General features: G+C 40.0%; 2 protein-coding genes across 7 annotated transcripts in view; one reads left to right on the top strand and one right to left on the bottom strand.

Moving 5' to 3' along the window:
• The window catches only part of khk (ketohexokinase), a 91129-nt gene extending 79553 nt beyond the window's left edge, over positions 1-11576 (bottom strand). Inside the window, exons 1-3 of one of the 6 annotated variants that reach the window (XM_058399267.1) lie at positions 11413-11576; positions 8612-8728; positions 7669-7803 (exon numbers count right to left, since the gene is read on the bottom strand). In XM_058399267.1, the coding sequence (XP_058255250.1) occupies positions 7669-7803; positions 8612-8728; positions 11413-11504 (344 nt within the window). In that variant the 5' untranslated portion in view covers positions 11505-11576. Of the gene's footprint in view, positions 1-7668; positions 7804-8272; positions 8408-8611; positions 8729-11082; positions 11343-11412 lie in introns of those variants that run through there. The other 5 variants (XM_058399266.1, XM_058399264.1, XM_058399265.1 and 2 more) reach the window with 5 other exon arrangements.
• Positions 11577-11665: 89 nt separating this feature from the next.
• Positions 11666-17438, top strand: part of ankef1b (ankyrin repeat and EF-hand domain containing 1b) — a 31161-nt gene continuing 25388 nt past the window's right edge. The window contains exon 1 of the mRNA XM_058398678.1: positions 11666-12499. The gene's annotated coding sequence lies outside the window, so the exon portion shown is untranslated. The remainder of the gene's footprint in view (positions 12500-17438) is intronic.

The raw sequence follows: 17438 nt of genomic DNA on the forward strand, positions 1-17438 counted from the left end.
TGTGAAGATGTGAGGTTGTGAAGATGTGAGGTTGTGTGGTTGTGAAGATGTGAGGTTGTGTGGTTGTGAAGATGTGAGGTTGTGTAGTTGTGAAGATGTGAGGTTGTGTAGTTGTGAAGATGTGAGGTTATATAGTTGTGAAGATGTGAGGTTGTATAGTTGTGAAGATGTGAGGTTGTGTAGTTGTGAAGATGTGAGGTTGTATAGTTGTGAAGATGTGAGGTTGTGTAGTTGTGAAGATGTGAGGTTGTGTAGTTGTGAAGATGTGAGGTTGTATAGTTGTGAAGATGTGAGGTTGTGTAGTTGTGAAGATGTGAGGTTGTGTAGTTGTGAAGATGTGAGGTTGTGTAGTTGTGAAGATGTGAGGTTGTGAAGATGTGAGGTTGTGTAGTTGTGAAGATGTGAGGTTGTGTAGTTGTGAAGATGTGAGGTTGTATAGTTGTGAAGATGTGAGGTTGTGAAGATGTGAGGTTGTGTAGTTGTGAAGATGTGAGGTTGTATAGTTGTGAAGATGTGAGGTTGTGTTGTTGTGAAGATGTGAGGTTGTGAAGATGTGAGGTTGTGTAGTTGTGAAGATGTGAGGTTGTGTAGTTGTGAAGATGTGAGGTTGTGTAGTTGTGAAGATGTGAGGTTGTGTAGTTGTGAAGATGTGAGGTTGTGTAGTTGTGAAGATGTGAGGTTGTGTAGTTGTGAAGATGTGAGGTTGTATAGTTGTGAAGATGTGAGGTTGTGTAGTTGTGAAGATGTGAGGTTGTATAGTTGTGAAGATGTGAGGTTGTGTAGTTGTGAAGATGTGAGGTTGTGTAGTTGTGAAGATGTGAGGTTGTGAAGATGTGAGGTTGTGTGGTTGTGAAGATGTGAGGTTGTCGAGTTGTGTGGTTGTGTGGGTGTGATGGTGTGAGGTTTTATAGTCGTGAATATGTGAGGTTGTGAAGTTGTGGTGATGTCACGTTGTATAGTTGTGAAGATCTGAGGTTGTGTATTTGTGAATCTGTGAGGTTGTATAGTTGTGAAGGATGTGAGGTTGTGTAGTTGTGAAGATGTGAGGTTGGTAGTTGTGAAGATGTGTGGTTGTATAGTTGTGAAGATGTGAGGTTGTGTAGTTGTGAAGATGAGAGGTTGTGTAGTTGTGAAGATGTGAGGTTGTATAGTTGTGAAGATGTGAGGCTGTATAGTTGTGAAGATGTGAGGTTGTGTAGTTGTGAAGATGTGAGGTTGTGTAGTTGTGAAGATGTGAGGTTGTGTAGTTGTGAAGATGTGAGGTTGTGAAGATGTGAGGTTGTGTAGTTGTGAAGATGTGAGGTTTGTATAGTTGTGAAGATGTGAGGTTGTGTAGTTGTGAAGATGTGAGGTTGTTTAGTTGTGAAGATGTGAGGTTGTGTAGTTGTGAAGATGTGAGGTTGTGTAGTTGTGAAGATGTGAGGTTGTATAGTTGTGAAGATGTGAGGTTGTGTAGTTGTGAAGATGTGAGGTTGTGTAGTTGTGAAGATGTGAGGTTGTGTTAGTTGTGAAGATGTGAGGTTGTGTAGTTGTGAAGATGTGAGGTTGTATAGTTGTGAAGATGTGAGGTTGTATAGTTGTGAAGATGTGAGGTTGTGTAGTTCTGAAGATGTGAGGTTGTGTAGTTGTGAAGATGTGAGGTTGTGTGGTTGTGAAGATGTGAGGTTGTGTAGTTGTGAAGATGTGAGGTTGTGTAGTTGTGAAGATGTGAGGTTGTGTAGTTGTGAAGATGTGAGGTTGTGTAGTTGTGAAGATGTGAGGTTGTGAAGATGTGAGGTTGTGTGGTTGTGAAGATGTGAGGTTGTGTAGTTGGGAAGATGTGAGGTTGTATAGTTGTGAAGATGTGAGGTTGTGTAGTTGTGAAGATGTGAGGTTATATAGTTGTGAAGATGTGAGGTTGTGTAGTTGTGAAGATGTGAGGTTGTGAATATGTGAGGTTGTATAGTTGTGAAGATGTGAGGTTGTGAAGATGTGAGGTTGTGTAGTTGTGAAGATGTGAGGTTGTGTAGTTGTGAAGATGTGAGGTTGTATAGTTGTGAAGATGTGAGGTTGTGAAGATGTGAGGTTGTGTAGTTGTGAAGATGTGAGGTTGTATAGTTGTGAAGATGTGAGGTTGTGTAGTTGTGAGGTTGTGTAGTTGTGAAGATGTGAGGTTGTATAGTTGTGAAGATGTGAGGTTGTGTAGTTGTGAAGATGTGAGGTTGTATAGTTGTGAAGATGTGAGGTTGTGTAGTTGTGAAGATGTGAGGTTGTATAGTTGTGAGGATGTGAGGTTGTGTAGTTGTGATGTGAGGTGGTATAGTTGTGAAGATGTGAGGTTGTGTAGTTGTGAAGATGTGAGGTTGTGTAGTTGTGAAGATGTGAGGTTGTGAAGATGTTAGGTTGTATAGTTGTGAAGATGTGAGGTTGTGTAGTTGTGAAGATGTGAGGTTGTATAGTTGTGAAGATGTGAGGTTGTATAGTTGTGAAGATGTGAGGTTGTGTAGTTGTGAAGATGTGAGGTTGTGTAGTTGTGAAGATGTGAGGTTGTGAAGATGTGAGGTTGTGTAGTTGTGAAGATGTGAGGTTGTGAAGATGTGAGGTTGTGTGGTTGTGAAGATGTGAGGTTGTGTGGTTGTGAAGATGTGAGGTTGTGTGGTTGTGAAGATGTGAGGTTGTGTAGTTGTGAAGATGTGAGGTTGTGAAGATGTGAGGTTGTGTGGTTGTGAAGATGTGAGGTTGTGTAGTTGTGAAGATGTGAGGTTGTATAGTTGTGAAGATGTGAGGTTGTGTAGTTGTGAAGATGTGAGGTTGTGAAGATGTGAGGTTGTATAGTTGTGAAGATGTGAGGTTGTGTAGTTGTGAAGATGTGAGGTTGTGTAGTTGTGAAGATGTGAGGTTGTGTAGTTGTGAAGATGTGAGGTTGTGAAGATGTGAGGTTGTGTAGTTGTGAAGATGTGAGGTTGTGTAGTTGTGAAGATGTGAGGTTGTATAGTTGTGAAGATGTGAGGTTGTGTAGTTGTGAAGATGTGAGGTTGTGTAGTTGTGAAGATGTGAGGTTGTATAGTTGTGAAGATGTGAGGTTGTGTAGTTGTGAAGATGTGAGGTTGTGTAGTTGTGAAGATGTGAGGTTGTGTAGTTGTGAAGATGTGAGGTTGTGAAGATGTGAGGTTGTGTAGTTGTGAGATGTGAGGTTGTGTAGTTGTGAAGATGTGAGGTTGTGTAGTTGTGAAGATGTGAGGTTGTGTGGTTGTGAAGATGTGAGGTTGTGTGGTTGTGAAGATGTGAGGTTGTGTAGTTGTGAAGATGTGAGGTTGTGTAGTTGTGAAGATGTGAGGTTGTGTGGTTGTGAAGATGTGAGGTTGTGTAGTTGTGAAGATGTGAGGTTGTATAGTTGTGAAGATGTGAGGTTGTGTAGTTGTGAAGATGTGAGGTTGTGTAGTTGTGAAGATGTGAGGTTGTGTAGTTGTGAAGATGTGACGTTGTGTAGTTGTGAAGATGTGAGGTTGTGTAGTTGTGAAGATGTGAGGTTGTGTAGTTGTGAAGATGTGAGGTTGTGTAGTTGTGAAGATGTGAGGTTGTGAAGATGTGAGGTTGTGTAGTTGTGAAGATGTGAGGTTGTGTAGTTGTGAAGATGTGAGGTTGTGTAGTTGTGAAGATGTGAGGTTGTGTGGTTGTGAAGATGTGAGGTTGTGTGGTTGTGAAGATGTGAGGTTGTGTAGTTGTGAAGATGTGAGGTTGTGAAGATGTGAGGTTGTGTGGTTGTGAAGATGTGAGGTTGTGTAGTTGTGAAGATGTGAGGTTGTATAGTTGTGAAGATGTGAGGTTGTGTAGTTGTGAAGATGTGAGGTTGTGTAGTTGTGAAGATGTGAGGTTGTGTAGTTGTGAAGATGTGAGGTTGTGTAGTTGTGAAGATGTGAGGTTGTGTGGTTGTGAAGATGTGAGGTTGTGTGGTTGTGAAGATGTGAGGTTGTGTAGTTGTGAAGATGTGAGGTTGTGTAGTTGTGAAGATGTGAGGTTGTGTGGTTGTGAAGATGTGAGGTTGTGTAGTTGTGAAGATGTGAGGTTGTGTAGTTGTGAAGATGTGAGGTTGTGTAGTTGTGAAGATGTGAGGTTGTGTAGTTGTGAAGATGTGAGGTTGTATAGTTGTGAAGATGTGAGGTTGTGTAGTTGTGAAGATGTGAGGTTGTGTAGTTGTGAAGATGTGAGGTTGTGTAGTTGTGAAGATGTGAGGTTGTGAAGATGTGAGGTTGTGTAGTTGTGAAGATGTGAGGTTGTGTAGTTGTGAAGATGTGAGGTTGTATAGTTGTGAAGATGTGAGGTTGTGTAGTTGTGAAGATGTGAGGTTGTGTAGTTGTGAAGATGTGAGGTTGTATAGTTGTGAAGATGTGAGGTTGTGTAGTTGTGAAGATGTGAGGTTGTGTAGTTGTGAAGATGTGAGGTTGTGTAGTTGTGAAGATGTGAGGTTGTGAAGATGTGAGGTTGTGTAGTTGTGAAGATGTGAGGTTGTGTAGTTGTGAAGATGTGAGGTTGTGTAGTTGTGAAGATGTGAGGTTGTGTAGTTGTGAAGATGTGAGGTTGTATAGTTGTGAAGATGTGAGGTTGTGTAGTTGTGAAGATGTGAGGTTGTATAGTTGTGAAGATGTGAGGTTGTATAGTTGTGAAGATGTGAGGTTGTGTAGTTGTGAAGATGTGAGGTTGTATATTTGTGGAGATGTGAGGTTGTGTAGTTGTATAGTTGTGAAGATGTGAGGTTGTATAGTTGTGAAGATGTGAGGTTGTGAAGATGTGAGGTTGTATAGTTGTGAAGATGTGAGGTTGTATAGTTGTGAAGTTGTGTGGTTGTGTAGTTGTGAAGATGTGAGGTTGTATAGTTGTGAAGATGTGAGGTTGTATAGTTGTGAAGATGTGAGGTTGTGTAGTTGTGAAGATGTGAGGTTGTGTAGTTGTGAAGATGTGAGGTTGTGAAGATGTGAGGTTGTGTAGTTGTGAAGATGTGAGGTTGTGAAGATGTGAGGTTGTGTGGTTGTGAAGATGTGAGGTTGTGTGGTTGTGAAGATGTGAGGTTGTGTACTTGTGAAGATGTGAGGTTGTGTAGTTGTGAAGATGTGAGGTTGTGAAGATGTGAGGTTGTGAAGATGTGAGGTTGTGTAGTTGTGAAGATGTGAGGTTGTATAGTTGTGAAGATGTGAGGTTGTGTAGTTGTGAAGATGTGAGGTTGTGTAGTTGTGAAGATGTGAGGTTGTATAGTTGTGAAGATGTGAGGTTGTGTAGTTGTGAAGATGTGAGGTTGTGTAGTTGTGAAGATGTGAGGTTGTGTAGTTGTGAAGATGTGAGGTTGTATAGTTGTGAAGATGTGAGGTTGTGTAGTTGTGAAGATGTGAGGTTGTGTAGTTGTGAAGATGTGAGGTTGTATAGTTGTGAAGATGTGAGGTTGTGTAGTTGTGAAGATGTGAGGTTGTGAGGTTGTGTAGTTGTGAAGATGTGAGGTTGTATAGTTGTGAAGATGTGAGGTTGTGTAGTTGTGAAGATGTGAGGTTGTGTAGTTGTGAAGATGTGAGGTTGTGTAGTTGTGAAGATGTGAGGTTGTGAAGATGTGAGGTTGTGTAGTTGTGAAGATGTGAGGTTGTGTAGTTGTGAAGATGTGAGGTTGTGTAGTTGTGAAGATGTGAGGTTGTATAGTTGTGAAGATGTGAGGTTGTGTAGTTGTGAAGATGTGAGGTTGTATAGTTGTGAAGATGTGAGGTTGTGTAGTTGTGAAGATGTGAGGTTGTGTAGTTGTGAAGATGTGAGGTTGTGAAGATGTGAGGTTGTGTGGTTGTGAAGATGTGAGGTTGTGTGGTTGTGAAGATGTGAGGTTGTATAGTTGTGAAGATGTGAGGTTGTGTAGTTGTGAAGATGTGAGGTTGTATAGTTGTGAAGATGTGAGGTTGTGTAGTTGTGAAGATGTGAGGTTGTATAGTTGTGAAGATGTGAGGTTGTGTAGTTGTGAAGATGTGTGGTTGTGTAGTTGTGAGATGTGAGGTTGTATAGTTGTGAAGATGTGAGGTTGTGTAGTTGTGAAGATGTGAGGTTGTGTAGTTGTGAAGATGTGAGGTTGTATAGTTGTGAAGATGTGAGGTTGTATAGTTGTGAAGATGTGAGGTTGTATAGTTGTGAAGATGTGAGGTTGTGAAGATGTGAGGTTGTGTAGTTGTGAAGATGTGAGGTTGTGTAGTTGTGAAGATGTGAGGTTGTGTAGTTGTGAAGATGTGAGGTTGTATAGTTGTGAAGATGTCAGGTTGTATAGTTGTGAAGATGTGAGGTTGTGTGGTTGTGAAGATGTGAGGTTGTGTAGTTGTGAAGATGTGAGGTTGTGTAGTTGTGAAGATGTGAGGTTGTGTAGTTGTGAAGATGTGAGGTTGTGAAGATGTGAGGTTGTGTAGTTGTGAAGATGTGAGGTTGTATAGTTGTGAAGATGTGAGGTTGTGTAGTTGTGAAGATGTGAGGTTGTGTAGTTGTGAAGATGTGAGGTTGTATAGTTGTGAAGATGTGAGGTTGTATAGTTGTGAAGATGTGAGGTTGTGTAGTTGTGAAGATGTGAGGTTGTATAGTTGTGAAGATGTGAGGTTGTATAGTTGTGAAGATGTGAGGTTGTGTAGTTGTGAAGATGTGAGGTTGTATAGTTGTGAAGATGTGAGGTTGTGTAGTTGTGAAGATGTGAGGTTGTATAGTTGTGAAGATGTGAGGTTGTATAGTTGTGAAGATGTGAGGTTGTGTAGTTGTGAAGATGTGAGGTTGTATAGTTGTGAAGATGTGAGGTTGTATAGTTGTGAAGATGTCAGGTTGTATAGTTGTGAAGATGTGAGGTTGTATAGTTGTGAAGATGTCAGGTTGTATAGTTGTGAAGATGTGAGGTTGTGTAGTTGTGAAGATGTGAGGTTGTGTAGTTGTGAAGATGTGAGGTTGTGAAGATGTGAGGTTGTATAGTTGTGAAGATGTGAGGTTGTGAAGATGTGAGGATGTGTAGTTGTGAAGATGTGAGGTTGTGAAGATGTGAGGTTGTGAAGATGTGAGGTTGTGTAGTTGTGAAGATGTGAGGTTGTGAAGATGTGAGGTTGTATAGTTGTGAAGATGTGAGGTTGTGAAGATGTGAGGTTGTATAGTTGTGAAGATGTGAGGTTGTGAAGATGTGAGGATGTGTAGTTGTGAAGATGTGAGGTTGTGAAGATGTGAGGTTGTATAGTTGTGAAGATGTGAGGTTGTGTAGTTTTTCAGTCAGAGTGTCTCGGGTGTGTGTTTTAACAGAAAGATTAAAAGATTTTATGAAGTGTTATAAAGAATCAGATTTACTGTGTGGCTCTTAATTAGAATTATTTATAATTATTTTCATTCGCAGTGCCTGTATGTGTGTGTGTGTGTGTGTGTGTGTGTGTGTGTGTGTCTGATACAGTAAACATCTAAACATAAATCTCAGGAAATAATTAGATATAAAATTAAATATGATATTATTATTTAACCTACAACAGGAACAGCTAAGAACAAGTGTAGCTGATTAGCATGTAATTAGCATGTAATTAGTGTGTAATTAGCGTGTAAATTAGCACAGTGAATGTTGTGAATTGGCTCAGTTCCTCTGCAGGCTACGGTATGAAGATCATGTAATTCTCCAGATTATTTGGTATTATATTATTGTTATTAACGTCTTACGTGTCGTAGAGAACCACGGTGCGAGAACCCGACATTTGACAAACAATACAACACGCACACGGCGTCTCGCCACGCGGCTGCCACGCTACAGCAGAAATATCCACACCACGCCGGCTAAAATCCCCCACGATGAAGCTAACAACATGGAGAAAAGCACAAGGTCAGCTTTATTACGTTCGTATCTGCCTCACTGCGCCACCTAGTGCTGACAATGGAGAAGCGTGGCACGAGTGTTCACCAGGGTGATCCTGCTTTACCGCGCAGGTCACATCAACTCACTCCACTCCGCTGCTGGAGTGTGTAGGGGGGGAGTGTGTAGGGGGGGAGTGTGTAGGGGGGGAGTGTCAAATCAGAACTGATTTAGTGAACCCCTAAAACCCAGAGCTTTATTATTAAAGTTTTATCTTCTATTTATCAATCTGAGTAACTGCACATGCGAACATCGCTAATATTATTAACAGCTAATGTTTTTATTAAAGTTCTCTGTGTCATAAACTGTGTGTGAAGAAGTGCAGCTGTTTCTCTTCAGACACCTGGACAGCACACACACTCACACACACACACATTCTCTCACACTCACATACACACACAGTCACACACAGACCTGTTCATGTGCAGGATGGTGCGTGTGCCGCTGGTCTGGTTGCAGATGATGACGGAGGTGGGCCATGAGCACTGAGCATGCTCAGTAACGAAAGACACGTCAATGTTGTATAGTTTAAAATCATTCAGGATGAAGCTGAAGTGAACAAAGAATTTAATTGTGTGTACACACATGTACACACACATGCATGCATGCTCACATGCACACAAACACACACACACACACACTAATCCCTGTATAAATGCCCTGTCCCCTAACAGTACAGTACAGTGTGATATGGTTACTGATCTGAATGCAGGTTAAATACAGAGGAAGAGGAAGAGGAGGAAGAGCACGTACTCAGCGATTGGTCCTGCAGCCAAAGAACCCATGAAGGCACATGGAGCACCAAGCAAAGACAGAACCGTGCAGGAGTTTGAGGCGTTCCCACCTCGCTGCCACCTCTGGGACACACATCTGCAAGACACACACACACACACACATTATTGACAAATTCAGGTTGAAAGTTTTTTCTGAGAGTGACATCATTGGACCATGCTGTAAGGGGCGTGTCTCCTGAGCACTGTAGCAGAGATCAGGCCACGCCCACATTCCGTGTCAGGTAAATGATCTGCAGGAAGGCCAAAGTGCTGTGTGTGACTTTATTTTATTAACATCTCATAACTGGAGCATAAATATTAATAATAAATATCAGCACACAGCTTCCTCAACGCTCATCAGATGACAGATGTACAGTATAAGAGGTTATAAAGTGTACAGGTCTTAAAGCTTTTCTAAGATCAGATTATATTATTTCAGATCAAAGTCTGCAAACGCTGCATCAGTAGAGGGTTTTAATAAACATTTATGACGGTATTATAATGAGTTATAGCAGCATCGCAGTGTTAAGTCTTCCTGAGATTACTTGGGTCTGCAGAGGCACCGTGGTCACTGCTAACTGATGGTCACAGAGATATATTTATGTTGACTTGAAAAAGCCAACATTCTGTTTTCTTATATAAACTTATTCTTCTTCTTCTTAGCTGTGATTTTATCAAGAGTAACTCCTCCTGGAGCTTTCGAGCTACATGCACCAAACTCGGCTTGTTTGGCCTAGTCTGAAGTTTTATGTTATTACTTTTCTAAGTGATCAGAATTCTGGTATTCCCGGTACGGAAGCTCAAAGTGGCCATTTTTCCCATTGACTTCCATTAAAAATTTTGGAGGTTTATAACTCGGCGGTCTTTCGAGATATCGACACCAAACCCGGACAGCACCTTCAGAATCTTGAGAGGGATGAAGCCATTAATTGTAGATCCAATTGGAATTTCGGTTATCCCGTAGCGGAAGATCGAATATCCAAAAATTCCCATAGACTTGTATTGACCAAATTTAAAATCCTGAAAAAAACGCCCAGGTGCAGCGTGTGCAGAGCTGAGAGGCCCCGCCCCCCTCCCTCTCTCATAGAGCACAGGAACTGTACAGGACACTCTCCATTCATTTACCTCTCCACTACACACGAGCTATACACTCACCTCTAAAAGTACTGGCACCCTATCTGTCCACTCACATCTATCTGTCTATCTATCTATCTATCTGTCTATCTATCTATCTGTCTATCTATCTATCTGTCTGTCTATCTATCTGTCTATCTATCTATCTATCTGTCTGTCTATCTATCTGTCTATCTATCTATCTGTCTATCAATCAATCTGTCTATCTATCTATCTATCTGTCTGTCTATCTATCTGTCTATCAATCTGTCTATCTATCTATCTGTCTGTCTATCTATCTGTCTATCAATCTGTCTATCAATCTGTCTATCTATCTATCTGTCTATCAATCTGTCTATCACACTCAGCACAGTGAGGGGAACTGCGGAGAGTGTGTTCTGGTCACATATACACTTGCCTCCAAACATATTGGCACCCTATGTCTAATGCTAATGTTGATGCTAACGTTCATGCTAATGCTAATGTTACTGCTAATGCTAACGCTGATGCTAATGCTAACGTTGATGCTAATGTTACTGCTAATGCTTATGTTAATGCTAATGCTAACGATAATGCTAACGCTGATGTTAATCTAACGTTTATGCTAATGTTTTCGCTAATCCTAATATTACTGCTAATGCTAACGTTAATGCTTAAAAAACCCTCAGTACAATGACTGACGTCATGTGATGTGTACTAGCTTCGTCAAGCCAACATCAAAGTTTGTCGCGACGAACTTTACAAATCTAATTATTATTATTATTAGACAATTAATTATCAAGAGTAACTCCTACTCCTTCGAGCGACATGCACCAAACTCGGCACGGTTGTTGGCCCTGGTCCGGAGAAATGTGTTATTATTTTTCTAAGCGATCGGAATTCCGGTATTCCCGGTACGGAAGCCCAAAGTGGCCTTTTTCCAGATAGAATTCCATTCAAAATTTTGGAGGTTTATAACTCGGCGGGCTTTCGAGATATCGACACCAAACTCGGCCAGCTCCTTCAGAATCTTGGGCGGGATGAAGCCGTAAATTTTGGAACCGATCGGAATTTCGGAATTCCGGTAGAGCCCCGCCCCAAAATTCCCAAAATCACAAAACTACCCCAACATACACGTGACATATCAAAACACTCAGCACAATGAGGGGAACTTCGTCAGGCGTGTCTGGAGACGTCACGTGCATGCCACGCCCCCACAATAAGCGGAATTTTAAAATTGGTCCAACATACACATGTGACATATCAAAACGTTCAGCACAATGAGGGGAACTTCGTGACGTGTGTTCTGGTGACAGAACATACCATACATACACAACATACAAGAACATATCCACCCGCCTCCAAAAGTATTGGCACCCTATCGATCCACTCGCCTCCAGAAGAATCGGGACCCTATCTGTCTGCTCTCCACCAAATATATCGCCATCCAATCTCTCCATCCATGTCCAAAAAGCATCGGACATTACAACTACTTGCTTCGTCAAACCAACATCAACGTTCGTCGCGACGAACTTTAAAAATCTAGTACATTATTGTTAACTACATTAAGCTCGAGGTGTAAAAAGCTGCACTTCAGCAGGAAGAGCTGTACTTTACCCTGACCCCTGGTCTCACTGCGCCGTTATAACGGACAGGAGTAAATGACCTTATTTTTTTCAGTATATAAACCTGGTGTCTGTGTCCTCTTCCGGAAATTTATCCACTACGTTAATGATGTCCAAACACACCAAACCAACACACAAGATCCTCTTCTGCTCCATGATTTACTCCGACGTGTGTGTGTGTGTGTTTGTGTGTGTTTGGCGCATGGAACATGGACTGAGGGTGAAAGGTAAACGATGCCGCGCTCTGATTGGTCAAAACGGAGGAAGGGTGGAAGTCTGCGTGTGCGTGCGACAGAAGCGAGCTGAATTCCCCACTTCTGGCTTCGTAATATGACACGTTTTGCAATTAAATATGTATCTTTTTTTAAATACACGAATTATAATAAAATAAGTTATTGACTTTTTTATTAACATAATTATTTTTAGAATTATTAATAGCAGTAGCAGAATCGGACGCCTCGAGTTTCCGAAAACTGCCGAGTTTATACGAAAGTTTATTTACAGCTTTAGCCACGGCGGTGAAGGGGTTAAAGACTCTAATCTAAAACAAACAGCATTATTCCCTGAAAGATCTTTTATCAGATATAAAGTTAAGCAGGAAGAGAGTCGGCTCTTCAGTAACCGAGTCACTCAACACTGTAATCTGAAACAAACCTTATTTCTAATAAATCCTTTAATCTTTAAATACTTTATCCTTGTCAGTGCGCTGGACTGCACGTGAACATATGCTTTTCACGTGGTCATGTGATGATCTGACTATGTGATGATGTGGAAATAAAACCCACCATATGTGGAAAATCCATGACCTGAAGTTGAGGTGTTTTCTGTAGTGTAGTTTTTTCTCATTTCTCAGACACTGATGGACCAATGAGAGCCGAGGACGTGGACACAGAGAGGATTAGACCTGACCCACCGCAGGGATAGCAGTGTTAATACTGGGGTCAAATTTTCTGGGAGGTAAGACCGGTTCCTGAAATCAGGCCTGGGCGTTAATCTTGTTTTAGGAGCTGCCTGTGGTTGCCATGGAGACGAGTTCAACACTCCACACACTCCAGACAGAGTGGATCAGTCCTGTCTCACACACACACACACACACACGGAGCGTCTCTCTGATTTATCCCGGGATAAGTACAGTGTGAACTCTCCGCAGGGTGAGTCGAGCTGACCCTCACGCACATTTCACTTCCCTAACTGATATTACATTTATCTATCAAACACTTTACAGCTGTTTCTACTGGAACATTCCAGCAACACACACCCAGAACTGACAAACTGCAGATCTCCTTTTAACACTTTTATTATTATTATTATTATTATTATTATTATTATTATTATTATTATTATTATTATTATTATTATTATTATAATAATTATAATTAACACTCAGCACTTTTCTCAGTTTCATGTTTTAATTCAGGTTTCAGATTTATATTAAATACAATAAATTAAAGAGTGAATAATGAAGTCAGGAGTGAAAGCAGAAAGAGAGAGAAACTGAAGCTGTGTTTGTGAGAGAATGGAATTTGTTCCTGCACAGGAATATCTGAGGAAATACATAAAAACTCTATCACAACACTACACTATACTATACTACAGAACACTACACTACACTATACTACACAACACTACACTACACTACACTACACTACACTATACTACACAACACTACACTACACTATACTACACAACACTACACTACACTACACTATACTACACAACACTACACTACACTACACTATACTACACAACACTACACTATACTATACTACAGAACACTACACAACACTACACTACACTATACTACACAACACTACACTACACTACACTACACTACACTATACTATACTACAGAACACTACACTACACTATACTACACAACACTACACTACACTACACTATACTACACAACACTACACTACACTACACTATACTACACAACACTACACTACACTACACTATACTACACAACACAACACTACACTATACTATACTACAGAACACTACACTACACTATACTACACAACACTATACTACACAACACTACACTACACTACACTACACTATACTACACAACACTACACTACACTATACTACACAACACTACACTACACTATACTACACAACACAACACTACACTATACTATACTACAGAACACTACACAACACTACACTACACTATACTACACAACACTACACTACACTACACTACACTACACTACACTATACTACACAACACTACACTACACTATACTACACAACACTACACTACACTACACTATACTACACAACACTACACTACACTACACTATACAACACAACACTACACTATACTATACTACAGAACACTACACAACACAACACTACACTACACTATACTACACAACACTACACTACACTACACTATACTACACAACACTACACAACACAACACTACACTATACTACACAACACTATACTACACAACACTACACTATACTACACTATACTATACTACAGAACACTACACTACACTATACTACACAACACTACACTACACTACACTATACTACACAACACTACACTACACTACACTATACTACACAACACTACACTATACTATACTACAGAACACTACACAACACAACACTACACTACACTACACTATACTACACAACACAACACAACACTATACTACACTATACTATACTACAGAACACTACACTACACTATACTACACAACACTACACTACACTATACTACACAACACTATACTACACAACACTACACTATACTACACAACACTACACTACACTATACTACACAACACTACACTATACTACACAACACTACACTACACTATACTACACAACACTACACTACACTATACTACACAACACTACACTATACTATACTACAGAACACTACACTACACTATACTACACAACACGACACTACACTATGCTACACAACACTACACTACACTACACTATACTACAGAACACTACACTACACTATACTACACAACACAACACTACACTACACTACACTATACTACACAACACTACACTACACTACACAACACTACACTATACTATACTACAGAACACTACACTACACTATACTACACAACACAACACAACACTACACTACACTATACTACACAACACTACACTACACTACACTATACTACACAACACAACACTACACTACACTATACTACACAACACAACACAACACTACACTACACTATACTACAGAACACTACACTATACTACAGAACACTACAGAACACTACACTACACTATACTACAGAACACTACACTACACTATACTACACAACACTACACTACACTATACTACAGAACACTACACTACACTATACTACAGAACACTACACTATACTACAGAACACTACACTACACTATACTACAGAACACTACACTACACTATACTACACAGCACTACACTACACTATACTACAGAACACTACACTACACTATACTACAGAACACTACACTATACTACAGAACACTACACTACACTATACTACAGAACACTACACTACACTATACTACAGAACACTACACTACACTATACTACAGAACACTACACTACACTATACTACACTACACTACACTATACTACAGAACACTACACTATACTACACTATACTACAGAACACTACACTATACTACAGAACACTACACTACACTATACTACACAACACTACACTACACTATACTACAGAACACTACACTATACTACAGAACACTACACTACACTATACTACACAACACTACACTACACTATACTACAGAACACTACACTATACTACAGAACACTACACTACACTATACTACAGAACACTACACTATACTACAGAACACTACACTACACTATACTACAGAACACTACACTACACTATACTACAGAACACTACACTACACTATACTACAGAACACTACACTACACTATACTACACTACACTACACTATACTACAGAACACTACACTATACTACACTATACTACAGAACACTACACTATACTACAGAACACTACACTACACTATACTACACAACACTACACTACACTATACTACAGAACACTACACTATACTACAGAACACTACACTACACTATACTACACAACACTACACTACACTATACTACAGAACACTACACTACACTATACTACAGAACACTACACTACACTATACTACACAACACTACACTACACTATACTACAGAACACTACACTATACTACAGAACACTACACTACACTATACTACAGAACACTACACTACACTATACTACAGAACACTACACTACACTATACTACAGAACACTACACTACACTATACTACAGAACACTACACTATACTATACTACAGAACACTACACTACACTATACTACAGAACACTACACTACACTATACTACAGAACACTACACTACACTACAGAACACTACACTACACCACACCACACTACACAACACTACACTACACTTCACTACACCACATTACACTACACAACACAACACTACACTATACTACACAACACTATACTACACAACACTATACTACACTTCACTACACCACATTACACTACACAACACAACACTACACTATACTACACAACACTATACTACACAACACTACACTATACTACAGAACACAACACTACACTATACTACAGAACACTACACTACACTATACTACAGAACACAACACTACACTATACTACAGAACACTACACTACACTATACTACAGAACACTACACTACACTATACTACACAACACAACACTACACTATACTACACAACACTACACTACAGAACACTACACTACACTACATTACACTATACTATACTACACAACACAACACTACATTACACAACACAACACTACACTACACAACACTACTACACTACACAACACTACATTACACATTACAACACTACACTACACAACACTACTACACTACACCACACAACACTACACAACACAACACTACACAATACTACACTACACAACACTACAACACTACACTACACCACACAACACTACACTACACAACACTACACAACACAACACCACACAACACTACACAACACCACAACACCACTACACAACACTACACAACACAACACTACACCACACAACACTACACAACACTACACCACACAACACTACATTACACAACACTACACAATACTACACTACACAACACTACACTACACTACACAACACTACAACACTACACTACACCACACAACACTACACAACACAACACTACACAACACAACACCACACAACACTACACTACACAACACCACAACACTACACAATACTACACAACACTACACAATACTACACTACAAAACACTACAACACTACACTACACCACACAATACTACACAACACAACACCACACCACACTACACTACACAACACCACAACACTACACAATACTACACAACACTACACAATACTACACTACACAACACTACAACACTACACTACACTACACAATACTACACAACACAACACTACAACACTACACAACATAACACTACACCACACAACACTACACAACACAACACTACATTACACAACACTTCAACACTACACAACACTACACAACACTACACAATACAACACTACACAACACTACACAACACTACACAATACTACACTACACTTCAAAACACTGCCCAACACAACACTACATAACACTACACTTCAATACAACACTATACTACACAACACAACACTAAACAAAACTACACTACACTACACAAAACTACACTACACAATACTACAAAACACAACACTACACTATGCAACACAAAACTACACTACACAACACTACAAAACACAAACACTACACAACACTACACAACACAAACACTACACTTCACTACACACTATTTACTGCAGTTTATTCTTTTAATCATCAACATGGGTGATTACTAATTATATAGTGTATGTTATTAATATATTTAAGATTTTTAATGAGTATCTCCTCATCATGGCCCCTGTTAGTGGGTGGGATATATTAGACAGCAGGTGAACATTTTGTCCTCAAAGTTGATGTTAGAAGCAGGAA

This window comes from Hemibagrus wyckioides, linkage group LG09 (assembly GCF_019097595.1).
Source record: "Hemibagrus wyckioides isolate EC202008001 linkage group LG09, SWU_Hwy_1.0, whole genome shotgun sequence".
NCBI classification, from domain to species: Eukaryota; Metazoa; Chordata; class Actinopteri; order Siluriformes; family Bagridae; genus Hemibagrus; species Hemibagrus wyckioides.